The 15,208-nt window shown below is 31.8% G+C and overlaps 2 protein-coding genes across 4 annotated transcripts in view; one reads left to right on the forward strand and one right to left on the reverse strand.

Annotated features, from left to right (window-relative positions):
- Positions 1 to 7,536, reverse strand: part of LOC118192195 (uncharacterized) — a 62,251-nt gene extending 54,715 nt beyond the window's left edge. For 2 of the 3 annotated variants that reach the window (XM_035363098.2, XM_085827187.1), the window contains exon 1: positions 6,919 to 7,533. In XM_035363098.2, the coding sequence (XP_035218989.1) occupies positions 6,919 to 7,129 (211 nt within the window). In that variant the 5' untranslated portion in view covers positions 7,130 to 7,533. Of the gene's footprint in view, positions 1 to 6,918 lie in introns of all 3 variants that reach the window. The other variant, XM_085827188.1, reaches the window with a different exon arrangement.
- Positions 7,537 to 8,722: 1,186 nt separating this feature from the next.
- Positions 8,723 to 15,208, forward strand: part of SMC1 (structural maintenance of chromosomes 1) — a 98,367-nt gene continuing 91,881 nt past the window's right edge. Inside the window, exon 1 of the mRNA XM_085827190.1 lies at positions 8,723 to 8,944. Coding sequence (XP_085683316.1) covers positions 8,836 to 8,944 — 109 coding nt within the window. The 5' untranslated portion in view covers positions 8,723 to 8,835. The remainder of the gene's footprint in view (positions 8,945 to 15,208) is intronic.

Below are 15,208 nucleotides of genomic sequence, written 5' to 3' on the forward strand. Positions count from 1 at the left end.
GCTTATACAGCTCATGCCCAATTTTGGATAACTGTTAACATGTTATGATGGACCAAAGCAAGGAAAGTTTCCAGTTTAAGAGAATTCTTTAAATGTGAGTGGAAGATTTTTGATTAGATTTGATTTGAATGAAATTGGGATTTCATTCAAATCAAATCTATTCAAAAATTTCTTTCAATTTTTTACGTTTACACTTTAGTCACAAAAGTCAAGGTGATTAAAAAATTTCTGTCGTTTCAGGTGCAATTAGTGAAATGATTAATGGATGAAGGCATGAAATGCAGAAAATACCTTGAATAAGAACGTAAACGAGGTTTTTTAACAATATTCACTTTAATTTATTAATATTGCGTAGTATTTATTGAAATTAAATAAATTTATCCAATGGTAAAAATTTATATTAATTTATTTTTTAAAATTGTAGTAACTCTTGTTACAGGGTTCGTAGCCACATTTTAGTTAAAAAAATAAGCACCTTCAAGCACATTTTATGGAAAAAATAAGCACCTGTCTAATTACATTATACACAACTGCACAACCTTAAAAGAAAAATTAGACTTGTAATTTAAAATATGAGCAATGCTTAATTTATTAAGAGAATGAGCATTACCTTAACCATGGAAAACAATTAACTTTTTTTAAAATTTTAAATGACAGTTCAATTTACAGAATTAGTTTACAATGAGAGAAAAAAAACTATGCAGAACTAAACTATATTACAAGATTTAATGATGAAATTTCAGTTCAAAATATAGAAAATAAATAATAATAAGCCATATTAATTGTATTCGCTTGGCAACTAATAATAAATACAATTTATTTTTCCACTCATATTAATATTTAAATAATTTAACTCAAATCAAAATTCTGAACATTTTCTAAATTTTCATTGCATAACAGTTTTCCCTTAACATATATTCCAAGCAAAGTAATTTAAGTAAAAAAGAGGCACATTTCTGAAATCAGAAGACGGGAAATTGCTTCATGCAGTCATCCTTGAACAGTGAAAGTTTAACTAACCCGCATACTCAGAAATTGCCTGAATATTCCATATAGTAACTGAAAAAAGAGGAGTGGTGGAGATTGTAGCCGTTCTTTAGATTTCTCAGCTAAATAAATGATTTTGATATTTTGATATGTGCATCATATAAAAATAGACCAACGGAACTGAGAAATATTCTGCTTAGAATGCACAGTAAAACTCTTTTAAGTGTTCATAAATAAATCTCAGACTGAACATCAAAATTAATTATCTCTGCAAAATACCGCAAACGTTATTGTGCAATACGTGCGGTGTAATTCTTCCACATGTGATATTACACAATCGGAATCAACAGCTGCTGGTATTCGGAGAATAAAGAACTAAATAAAGGAAAAGAGACTTACTAATCTGGGGTGTTTCTGATTCTAATTTTTAACAGACTGCGTTAAATTTCCGGAATAGAATCAATCTTCGCTTCGGTTCGGTACACCGCAAAAAACTTTTAGTCCTATTCAATCCAGATTGGACAGTGACAAAAAAAAAAAAAAAAAAAAAGTATCTGCTGCTTCAATATTAGAGATTTTGCGGAGAACCTCTCAACCTCCGTACTGTATAATGTATCGGGGAAAAAAAAAAATATTTTTTTTGACTATTTCATTACTTTTCTTTTATTTAAGCCATTCTGAATATTATTTCTTAGAAAGCTAATCTGTGTAAAAACACACCCATTTTTGGAAGTTTATCTACACTTCAGTAGTTACTGCAACTATATTATTATAAATATTCATGCATTTGCTCATAATATAAGCATAACGATTATAATAAACACGGATATGAACTGACCACGCGGAACGAGAATGCAAATTATTAAAATCTTGAAAGAAATCCAAACGTGTGTAGTATTTGGGTGGGAGGAAATTTTCTACCATTTTCGCAATTCTTTGACCAATAGAACGACGTGCACCTGTCTGTACTCTCGCACACACCATAGGTTACGTTAATGCAGAGAAAGGGGGAAAAGCAATTTCCGGAAGTATGATTCACCATCTGACGTAGCATATAAGGAAGAAAAGTTGTTTATTTAGTTTCGGCTTTGGTGCGGGGAAAAAATACGCGTTCATAAAAAAAAAAAAAAAAAAAAAGAGAGGATTTAAAAAAAAAAGCACTAAAAACAAAAATAAGGGCTTTAAAGAAAAAGTAAGCACCTATAAGGGCCTTTATATTTTATTTTCAAATATAAGGACTGATAAGCACTTGTAAGAAACACTACGAACCCTGTGTTATGTCAAAAAAATGTCAATGGAAGGACAATCATATCGCTTATAGATTCACTTGTACAACATAAAAGGATGGTACGCAACGACCACATTATATTTTATGTTACAAAATATTTTCCAACTGCAATCTTAAGCCCTCAAAGTTGTTAGAAGATTTCAACAATCAGCATGGCGGTGAATCAGTACTCTTCTGTTATTACGGCTGGACGTCTCGATAATAGAAGTGTGCGGGTGAATATGCAGGATATAGCCTTAACATCTTTAAATCTACAAAAGCATGATTTGAAGCCAGCTGTACTACTACAAAGTTTAATATTGCAGCAATTGAAAAACTTACGCTAGAAGCTTCTTATCAAGAGCGTATCCGTACGCTAAGAAAATAAACAGCTGAAGAACTAGCAAAACCATGTGCATTTGAAATTGCCAAAATTTTTGTTCGATTCTGAAGAATAAAAGAAAATTCAACAAATACCAAAATTGAATATGTGACTCAATTGTGGAATAAAGATCTCAGTGCCGATATTTTACTGCAAATAGCAGAAGATATCAAAGTTAGCCCTCTAACGATAAGCATCCAACTGGAGGAATCAACTTATGTTGATAATTGCAGTCAGTTATTAGTATTTTGCGATACATTAAAGAAAATTAAATACTAGATTTTCTATTTTGTGAACTGCTCGATTTAATAACAAAAGGGACTGAAGTTTTTAATTACATTAATTAAAAAAAACAACAAATACCCATGAGTATTAAAAGCTGTTTGCACTGATGGTGTCCAGCAATGTTGGGTAAAAATTCTGGATTTATTTCATATACGAAGAGAGAAACAACACAAGTTACTATAATGAACTGCACGCTGCATCGTTATGCATTGCATCGAAAACTTTGCCAGAGAATTTAAAACTACATCAGTGAATATAGTTAAATACATCCAAGGTTGAGCATTTAATCATCATATTTTTCATGCTTTGTGTGAAGAAATCGGTGCTGTTCGTACTGCGATTATTCATCATATGGAAATATGGTGGCTCTCTAAGGGCCGCACGCAGACCAGGGCTTTTAAATTGCACGAAGAAAGTATACAGTTTCTTATTAACCAAAATAGTGATTTAGTGGAAGATTTGGGAAATCAGACGCTTTGTGTTGGCTGGCCTAACTAGCAGATATATTTTGCAACAAGAATGAAGTAAGTACCTTAACACAAGGATTTGGCAAGAACATAATAACAGCTGGTGAAAAATTAGCTTCATTTACCGAGAAATTAAAACTTTGGAGACATCGAGTTGAACATGGGAATTTAGCAAACTTTCCTTCGCTGTATTCAGTTGTTTTTGCAAAGCACGAGTTCTGCATTTATTAAGTGTAAAATTTGGCTAATCTTTGGATTATGGTAACTTGGCGATTTTTTGGCGATCAACCCTGCTACAGCAACCTGCTATTTTTGTTTGGACGCAATTTTGTTTTCACGAAGCAAAGACATGTTTCTTTTCTTTTTATTTACTCAACACTTTTCCCAACAATCTGCTAGCCGAATTACACTTGTGCTAGAAATTTTATGGAACAAAACTGCTTAATCATGACAAATATTAACTGCAAAATTGGAAAAAAGTGCAGAATCGCAAACTTTTTGCCGCATTTTTCACAATCGCACATACACAGTAACCATGTACACGTCGACTTATTTTTACTTAAAAAAAAAAATCCCAGAATTGCTCAAAAATGCCATTGCGCACACTCTTGACTTTATCCATCTACAGTGCTAATTTCTCATAAATTACAAAAACTTGCACGAAAATGCAGGAAAATTTTGTGTATCTTTAAACTTGGTAAAAAGCAAATATATGAAATTACCTGATCGTGAAAAAATATGGTTGATCTTTACAATATGGTAACTGGTAGTTTGGCGACATTTTGGAGGCGATAAAGGTTACTACCTGGCACTTTGGTAATAATGTGAGCAGTACTCAGTTCCGATTACACATTATTTTGTGTGAGGGAAATGAGAGATCATGGGATATGTCATGTGATATTAATGGACGAATTACGGTTCTTTAATCGGAAAAGGGGGGAAATCGGGAAAAATCTGGAAATTTTGTATTTGGCTTTATTCTGTGTTGTGTGAAACAGTGTTCGTGAATTTTTGGATCCCATGGCCGTAACTAAAGTGAATTCGAAATGGGTATTTATGTATGTATTAATTTAATGTATGTGCTCATTTCTATTTTAAGTAGTGTTTTTGAATTTTATTATATTTTAATTAAATGATAGTTATTTTGTGAATTTTATGTTTGTAGGAATTTGGTATACGTTTTAGTTGAAGTAAACGTGCATGGAAATAATTTAAATATCTGACAATAAGTATTTGTAATGGTTGCGGTATGAATTCGTTGGTGACGTGTATAATGTAATAGATGATTTAGAGGTAAAAGTTTTTGGATATTTTATTTATTTTATATGTGGAAATGTTCATTACTTTTTCGCGATCAGGTAATTTCATATATGTTCTTTTTACCGGGTTTAAAGGTTGAGAAAATTGTCATGTATTTTCGTGAAATTTTTCTAATTTATGAGAAAAAAGCAGTGTACATGGATATAGTGAACAGTGTGCGCAATGTCATTTTTGTGCAATTCTGGGATGTTTTTTTAAGTAAAAATAAGTCGACGTATACATGGTTTAGTGATATTTTAATTAAATGATAGTTATTTTGTGAATTTTATGTTTGTAGGAATTTGGTACACGTTTAAGTTGAAGTAAACGTGCATGGAAATAATTTAAATATTTGATACAAAGTATTTGTAATGCTTGCGGTATGAATTCGTTGGTGACGTGTATAATGTAATAGATGATTTAGAGGTAAAAGTTTTTGGATATTTTATTTATTTTATATGTGGAAATGTTCATATTTGGAAAGGGTAAATACTTTTTCGCGATCAGGTAATTTCATATATGTTCTTTTTACCGGGTTTAAAGATTGAGAAAATTGTCATGTATTTTCGCGAAATTTTTCTAATTTATGAGAAAAAAGCAGTGTACATGGATATAGTGAAGAGTGTGCGCAATGCCATTTTTGTGCAATTCTGGGATGTTTTTTTAAGTAAAAATAAGTCGGCGTGTACATGGTTTATGTGTATGTGTTATTTTGAAAACGCGTAAGGTGTATGGTATTGTGCACTTTTTCCGAATTTTGCAGTGAATATTTGTCATGATTAAGCAGTTTTGTTTGATAAAATTTCTAGCATAAGTGTAATTCGGCTAGTAGATTGTTGGAAGAAGTGTTCAGTAGATAAGAAGAAAAGAAACATGTCTTTACTTCGTGAAGACAAAATGGCGGCGGGAAAAAAAAATAGAGGGTTGCTGTAGGAGAGTTGGTCGCCAAAAAAACGCCAAGTTACCCACTATATCCATGTACATTGCTTTTTTCTCATAAATTAGAAAAATTTCATGAAAATTTTGTGCATGGAAATAATTTAAATATTTGCAACAATTTTTAATGTTTGCGTTATAAATTGGCAGGTGACGTTTATAATAGATAATTTAGAGGAAAAAGTTTTTGGATATTTTATTTATTTTATACGTGCAAATGTTCATCCTTCGAAAGGGTATATACTTTTTCGCGATCAGGTAATTTGATATACGTCTTTTTTACCGAATTTAAAGACTAATTTGGCAGAAATGTTTCAGTACTAATCACAAGGGAAAGAAGAAATTTGAGACATACCGGCTTAAAGCATAGCCAGTGGAAGAAAGAGAAGTAAAATTACAAAGGCAAAATAAGAGGTAAATACTGAAATGCAGAAATATCTTGTTAAGACCTGTATATGCAAAAAGCCTGTACATGTTTGAATAAACTTAATCTAACTTTAAGTAGTATTCAAAGTATTAAGGGGAAAAGTGATAATACTCTTGAAAAGTGATTAAGGGGAACAAGAATGATATATGTCTGAATATTACTTTAAACTATATGTAAAACAGTATAAAATAAGTTTTCTTTTCTTTTAAAACTGCAAGAAAGCATAATAGCAGGAATATTTTTTGAATCACCCATGCAATAATTAGCAGATTAATGCATATAGATAATTGGATCCTAGCAGAGCCTACACCCTTGTCGCACCCACTTATACGGCACATATAGATGTGTACATGGACAAAGGGAGTGTGCAGGTTTGTGCAATTCTGGAATTTTTTTTTTAAGTGAAAATAGGTCGATGCGTACATGGATACCGAGTCTGTGCAATTTTTTTACTTTTATTTTCAAGTTGGCGATTTTGAGAAACGTGCGAAGCAGAAGTGGGTGATTCTGCACTTTCCCAGTTTGTCACCAAGGGTGTGGGCTCTCCTAGGATTTTACACATATGGATTATTTACAATAGCATTATTGCTGAACTTTTCAATTGTTTAAGAAACCTCTATAATAACTTGGAGATTAAATAATTTCTTGAATAATCAAACAATCATCTAATGCATGAAGAGAAAGATTTTAAAATACAAAACTCTAATCTTGTAAATAATCAATTTCATCTTAATACCGTGGTTTTAAAATAAAATAAAAAAAAAACATTAATTAAAATACATAAAACCACCAATTCATTTTAGCATTAATTATTAAAACTAGTACTTAAATAATTCAAAAATGAGAAGAAAAGAATTAAACAACTTACCCTCAGAAACTTTTTTGTTTCGTTCGTAATCAAATGTTTCAGAGCCTGTATTTTCCTTAGAATTTTCCACTTCACTATTATCGGCGTCCATTCCACGAAGCAAACTAAGACGAGTGTGCCTGGATAAATTTCTGTTTGCATTTATTTCGACAGATCTCAATTGTTTGCTCAGACCCGAAAAGCGCAAAGGTTTTTTTTTATACATATCCATTTTGTAATTATATATAAGCAAACTCGAAAACCGAATTTAGGCTCAATTAATGATATAAAAGTTCTGAATTAAGGAAATGCAAAAACTACACTATCTAAAGCAAAACAAATAAAACTGCCTTGGAATGGATTAACACTAATTCAAGTTAGCAGTAGCAAACATGAAACATTTAAGAATTTCGAAAAAAAATCTAGATAGTGGCACTTATCAAGGCAAAAATTCGAATCAAAGAAAAGAAAACAGTTCACAGAGTTATAAGAAACATATTTCGCTCTAAATAACAAAACGCCAATTACAAAAAAGCGCCAGTTTTTAAATTTCTAGAGTTGAGAATCACTTGACTTCTGCTAGCTCATAAGTAGTAAAATTCATTACTGTTAACTGAAGATGCGATTATCAACTTCTCCTGATGAAAAGTAAAATTAAAGGAAATATTCTTATCATTGTTTCTTTTGTTTCTACCTTCTGCCCGTTAGGTATGGCAGTCAAATTCTCCAGCTCAAGATGCCTCAAAACCCAAAATACGTATTTTCTCCAAAACATGCAGACATATCATGGAGATAAAAATCTTTGGATAATCAATCATAGGAAAAGCCCGTATCCAGTCATATAATCAGTTATGCATTTTTTCTTAATTTATCATTTACCTCGCTCCTTCAAGAGAAAATGGGCACATCAAGGAATTTACACACAAGAATTCTAACCTCCTTTTTTAGACATCATGCATGGGGTAAAACTGAACAAAGATTTCTTAATTATGAATTAATTCCAGAATATTGCTCTATGAATGCAGAAACTGAAAATTGCAGAATTTCCTGGATTTAAAAATTTTGTATTACTCTGCAATTATTTTAAATAATGATAACATTATTCCTTAATCCCATGACATATTTTGTATTTATGCCTACTACATATGTATTTTGTAAATGTATAAAAAAACGCCTTTAAAATATGTTGTGGTACAGGGTTTTGTAGTAGCTTAAAGCTATTGTATGAAGCCGAGTAAAAAAAGATGTTTCTACATCTTGACACTAGAGAATAAAACACGATCTGTGTGTGTGAATAGTTGCGTAAATAAAGTAATTGTTAAGCGACGGGGAGTCATATGTTATAAGAATTAACAGGAATCACGTTCGGGTCACCATTTGTAAGCGTGATGGATGGGATTCGTGTTAATTTTTATAACTCATGACTACACTCCTCTTAACAATTACTGTTAAATAAGCTGAAGTTTTTACAGATACTTGATGAAGTCTTTACAGATACTCGAAATGTTTAGCTCTCGAAAGTAAAGGCAATGTGTGTCGCCAGCTGGTCGCGACGCCAGCTGTTACGAAACACCAGGATATCAAAACAGTCTTATCCTACATACAAGCACAGCCGCCTCTACATCCGTCCCATCCTGTATGTAGCAACTCTAGTAAAAAAGACAACAATTATTGTGGATAGCATAAGGATATACTTCTATATCTACTAATATATTTAATATTACTATATATAAAACTCAACTATTTTAAAGAAAAATTTTCAGTATCATTACAATAGGGCCAAAAACTTGTTGTAGACGTTTATTTTTGTTATGCAGAAAGGAGTTGTCAACTGGCAACACAATGCGCGGCGCGTAAATGTGTAAATGTGTGTGTTATAAAAAAAATGTTGTTCTTAAAGCGCCATAATATTTAAATATTTCAATTTGATGACTCAAAATGGGATATTTAAAGTGTATTGAAGTAGAAAATTTCAAATCTTATAGAGGAAAGCAGGAAATAGGATGTTTGAAGCCATTTACAGCCATTATTGGACCCAACGGTTCAGGTATGTTATTTTTATAGCGATAGTATTGAAATTTGTCAATTCAGTTATGAATAGAATTCTGCAATACTAGTTTAGTTTATTTTTATTTCTATTATATGACAGCTTATTTATAATTTGTTTCAAAGCCAAAACTGCAGTTAAGTTTTATAAATTTCTCGCTCTGACATAGTCTGAAAAAAGAAATATTCTTTTCGTGCTATATTTAAGGGTTAGAGCCTTTCTTTTTATTATTGTCTGTTCTTCAAAAAAAAGGGGTGCAGTTAATTGAATAGTTTATATTATATATGCTTTTTAGAAGAAAATAAACGTATAAACGGAGTTCCATTGCTTGTGTGTATATTCCGACGATTTACACAGTACTGCGTACTATGTCATTATAGAATTCCTTGTGTACGCATATTTTGAAGTATTATTATGTAAATTGATAAAATTATGATTTAATAATATTTCATACTTAGCTTTGCAACATATATTTATGTGTTCGTACATGTAACGTGTTTACACTTTAAATTCTACATTGTTCTTTTCAGACTTGAAGATTTTCTGACTTTTAGGTACTTAATTTGTTTGTGGATGTTTAAAAATATTCAGTTATTGGAATATTTAATTTTTCAACTAATGGCCTTTCTGCTTCCGGAAACTTCCCCAAATATTGACTATTTGAATACTAAATGTATCTTCTCCGCTTCCCCAAGACATTTAATTTTTTTCCCCCATTCTTGATATTGATTCCTTGCAATAATAATAAATAAGTCTTATAGCTATGGAGAATGCTGTGCAATTCCATCAGATTAATGTTTGTACTTCCTTGGTTATTTTTTGTTTATTCATTTTGATGGTGGATTGCCACAACATGTTTTCCATGCCAATGTAGAATATTCTGAAATGTTTAGCAGTATTCCACGATTCTCATTACATATATATAGGGAAAAGGAACTACTTTGATATACCCTCCCAAATCGGAAATTTGGCGACTTTTTTTCCTCGCCAAGCAAAATACCTGTATTTGGCACCTTTTTTTTCTCGCCTGGATGGATTCTTGCTAAATACAAATAATTAATACATAAAAAATACGGAATCATTAAATACAAAAAAAAAAAAAAAAATACGAATAAATGACACTGAATAACATATTATATACAATTTTAACAAATGCAATTGAAAATACGTGTCGGCAATCTAATAAAAAGAATTATTTATACAGAAATTTTGAATTCCTCCCAATTTACCCCAGCAGCAATTTCAATAAATTTATTGAAACAATCAACATTAGCCGCTAAACATGATTTACGAAACATGTACATCGCAAGGTAAAATTTATAATCTGCCTTGCGATTGTATGTAGGCAAAGAAGCTTTAACATGCCTCCACGTACTTTCAATTGTATTTGTATGACACCCGGAATCGGGGTCTACAAATGTTAAAGAATGATTTACCTTTAAATGCTCAAAACCCTCATCCGTCAAACAATCATAACTTTTCCAACAATCAGAATAAACAGACGTACCTGGCTTAATCCATTCCTGGTTGATCTTTACATTACGGTAACTTGGCGATTTTTTGGCAAAAATTTGGCGACCAACTTCCCTACAGCAACCGTCTATTTTTTTTTCCCCGCCGCCATTTTGTCTTCACGAAGTAAAGACATGTTTCTTTTCTTCTTATCTACTGAACACTTCTTCCAACAATCTACTAGCCGAATTACACTTATGCTAGAAATTTTATCAAACAAAACTGCTTAATCATGACAAATATTCACTGCAAAATTCGGAAAAAGTGCACAATACCATACACCTTACGCGTTTTCAAAATAACACATACACATAAACCATGTACACGCCGACTTATTTTTACTTAAAAAAACATCCCAGAATTGCACAAAAATGGCATTGCGCACACTCTTCACTATATCCATGTACACTGCTTTTTTCTCATAAATTAGAAAAATTTCGCGAAAATACATGACAATTTTCTCAATCTTTAAACCCGGTAAAAAGAACATATATGAAATTACCTGATCGCGAAAAAGTATTTACCCTTTCCAAATATGAACATTTCCACATATAAAATAAATAAAATATCCAAAAACTTTTACCTCTAAATCATCTATTACATTATACACGTCACCAACGAATTCATACCGCAAGCATTACAAATACTTTGTATCAAATATTTAAATTATTTCCATGCACGTTTACTTCAACTTAAACGTGTACCAAATTCCTACAAACATAAAATTCACAAAATAACTATCATTTAATTAAAATATCACTAAACCATGTATACGTCGACTTATTTTTACTTAAAAAAACATCCCAGAATTGCACAAAAATGACATTGCGCACACTGTTCACTATATCCATGTACACTGCTTTTTTCTCATAAATTAGAAAAATTTCACGAAAATACATGACAATTTTCTCAATCTTTAAACCCGGTAAAAAGAACATATATGAAATTACCTGATCGCGAAAAAGTAATGAACATTTCCACATATAAAATAAATAAAATATCCAAAAACTTTTACCTCTAAATCATCTATTACATTATACACGTCACCAACGAATTCATACCGCAACCATTACAAATACTTATTGTCAGATATTTAAATTATTTCCATGCACGTTTACTTCAACTAAAACGTATACCAAATTCCTACAAACATAAAATTCACAAAATAACTATCATTTAATTAAAATATAATAAAATTCAAAAACACTACTTAAAATAGAAATGAGCACATACATTAAATTAATACATACATAAATACCCATTTCGAATTCACTTTAGTTACGGCCATGGGATCCAAAAATTCACGAACACTGTTTCACACAACACAGAATAAAGCCAAATACAAAATTTCCAGATTTTTCCCGATTTCCCCCCTTTTCCGATTAAAGAACCGTAATTCGTCCATTAATATCACATGACATATCCCATGATCTCTCATTTCCCTCACACAAAATAATGTGTAATCGGAACTGAGTACTGCTCACATTATTACCAAAGTGCCAGGTAGTAACCTTTATCGCCTCCAAAATGTCGCCAAACTACCAGTTACCATATTGTAAAGATCAACCATATTTTTTCACGATCAGGTAATTTCATATATTTGCTTTTTACCAAGTTTAAAGATACACAAAATTTTCCTGCATTTTCGTGCAAGTTTTTGTAATTTATGAGAAATTAGCACTGTAGATGGATAAAGTCAAGAGTGTGCGCAATGGCATTTTTGAGCAATTCTGGGATTTTTTTTTTTAAGTAAAAATAAGTCGACGTGTACATGGTTACTGTGTATGTGCGATTGTGAAAAATGCGGCAAGGAGTTTGCGATTCTGCACTTTTTTCCAATTTTGCAGTTAATATTTGTCATGATTAAGCAGTTTTGTTCCATAAAATTTCTAGCACAAGTGTAATTCGGCTAGCAGATTGTTGGGAAAAGTGTTGAGTAAATAAAAAGAAAAGAAACATGTCTTTGCTTCGTGAAAACAAAATTGCGTCCAAACAAAAATAGCAGGTTGCTGTAGCAGGGTTGATCGCCAAAAAATCGCCAAGTTACCATAATCCAAAGATTAGCCAAATTTTACACTTAATAAATGCAGAACTCGTGCTTTGCAAAAACAACTGAATACAGCGAAGGAAAGTTTGCTAAATTCCCATGTTCAACTCGATGTCTCCAAAGTTTTAATTTCTCGGTAAATGAAGCTAATTTTTCACCAGCTGTTATTATGTTCTTGCCAAATCCTTGTGTTAAGGTACTTACTTCATTCTTGTTGCAAAATATATCTGCTAGTTAGGCCAGCCAACACAAAGCGTCTGATTTCCCAAATCTTCCACTAAATCACTATTTTGGTTAATAAGAAACTGTATACTTTCTTCGTGCAATTTAAAAGCCCTGGTCTGCGTGCGGCCCTTAGAGAGCCACCATATTTCCATATGATGAATAATCGCAGTACGAACAGCACCGATTTCTTCACACAAAGCATGAAAAATATGATGATTAAATGCTCAACCTTGGATGTATTTAACTATATTCACTGATGTAGTTTTAAATTCTCTGGCAAAGTTTTCGATGCAATGCATAACGATGCAGCGTGCAGTTCATTATAGTAACTTGTGTTGTTTCTCTCTTCGTATATGAAATAAATCCAGAATTTTTACCCAACATTGCTGGACACCATCATTGCAAACAGCTTTTAATACTCATGGGTATTTGTTGTTTTTTTTAATTAATGTAATTAAAAACTTCAGTCCCTTTTGTTATTAAATCGAGCAGTTCACAAAATAGAAAATCTAGTATTTAATTTTCTTTAATGTATCGCAAAATACTAATAACTGACTGCAATTATCAACATAAGTTGATTCCTCCAGTTGGATGCTTATCGTTAGAGGGCTAACTTTGATATCTTCTGCTATTTGCAGTAAAATATCGGCACTGAGATCTTTATTCCACAATTGAGTCACATATTCAATTTTGGTATTTGTTGAATTTTCTTTTATTCTTCAGAATCGAACAAAAATTTTGGCAATTTCAAATGCACATGGTTTTGCTAGTTCTTCAGCTGTTTATTTTCTTAGCATACGGATACGCTCTTGATAAGAAGCTTCTAGCGTAAGTTTTTCAATTGCTGCAATATTAAACTTTGTAGTAGTACAGCTGGCTTCAAATCATGCTTTTGTAGATTTAAAGATGTTAAGGCTATATCCTGCATATTCACCCGCACACTTCTATTATCGAGACGTCCAGCCGTAATAACAGAAGAGTACTGATTCACCGCCATGCTGATTGTTGAAATCTTCTAACAACTTTGAGGGCTTAAGATTGCAGTTGGAAAATATTTTGTAACATAAAATATAATGTGGTCATTGCGTACCATCCTTTTATGTTGTACAAGTGAATCTATAAGCGATATGATTGTCCTTCCATTGACATTTTTTTGACATAACACAGGGTTCGTAGTGTTTCTTACAAGTGCTTATCAGTCCTTATATTTGAAAATAAAATATAAAGGCCCTTATAGGTGCTTACTTTTTCTTTAAAGCCCTTATTTTTGTTTTTAGTGCTTAATTTTTCTTTTAGTGCTTTTTTTTTTAAATCCTCTTTTTCTTTTTGAAATGTTAAGTTTGTTTTAAAGAAATATTGTGATAGTTACCTGTAGATTAACCAAAGCTGCTTTTGTTTATTGTGCTTGTACTGTAATTGCATTCTTCAGAAATTAAATTACTCACATAATTTCACCTTTTTGATTTTTGGACAATAAAATTAGTTAGAAGAGGGGGGAAATGTGGTACATGCGTATAGTTTCATTTAACTATTGTTAAAGTATGGCTGTCTTTGAAGAAAATAAATATGAAGGATGCTGAAAAGCTAACATGACAAAAAAATATGAATTCCTCGGGTATTTACAGGATTTCTCGCCAGTGTGGCTTAATTTACATTGGCCAAACTAAGAGAGCCTTGAAATTTCGCTTTAAGGAACATGAGGCATATGTTAGAAAAAAGGAAAAGGAAGTCTTCTGTTGCCCAACATTGTTGGTCCGAAAATCACACTTTTAATTTTTCTGCTGCCAAAATTATTCAAAAAACATCTTCCATTGGAGAACTGCATTTTCTAGAGGCATTTCACATTCAAAAAAATCTTTGTTCTAGTTAACGACCCTAATTCCAATCCATCTTTGTCTTCAGCCTATAAAGGAATTAATTTTTATTTCTAATTTCATCAACAGATGGCGCCAGTAGCTTATCTCGTGTCCAGGCTTTCTTGTCTTATCTAATCATTGTATCTTATCTCGTTCATTTGGGCTTTTGCAGCTTAGGATCATGGTTCGGTAAGACCATCGAAACGAGTCCTGTGAAAATTTTAAAAATATTACGCTGATTTTTGTTGTTTGACTTCTAAATTAATATCTGTTTGGCGTGTTATTGTATCTTAATGATAAAAAATGTTCATGTGTTAGGTTGATGAACATGACTGTAAAAAGGCCATAGACCAGGGGTTCTGAGCCGGTGGTACGCAAGAGAAAAATAGGTGGTACACAAAGAAGCAAAGTAATTTTAACTATTAAATTCAAAAATTAAAATCCTAACATCCTGATTCAGTTTTTTCTCCAACACTCGTAAATTTATGCGATCTGAGCTTTATTACAGTGTAGTGGTGGTACTAAAGGTTTTCAATTTTTGTTTAGGTGGTAAGCATTAGTCAAAAGGTTGAGAACCGCTGCCATAGACATTTATAGTGGCCCATACTGAAATTTATTTGCATA

This window comes from Stegodyphus dumicola, chromosome 11, assembly GCF_044657685.1.
Source record: "Stegodyphus dumicola isolate Sdum_Otavi_A_Nest chromosome 11, ASM4465768v1".
Lineage (NCBI taxonomy): Eukaryota > Metazoa > Arthropoda > Arachnida > Araneae > Eresidae > Stegodyphus > Stegodyphus dumicola.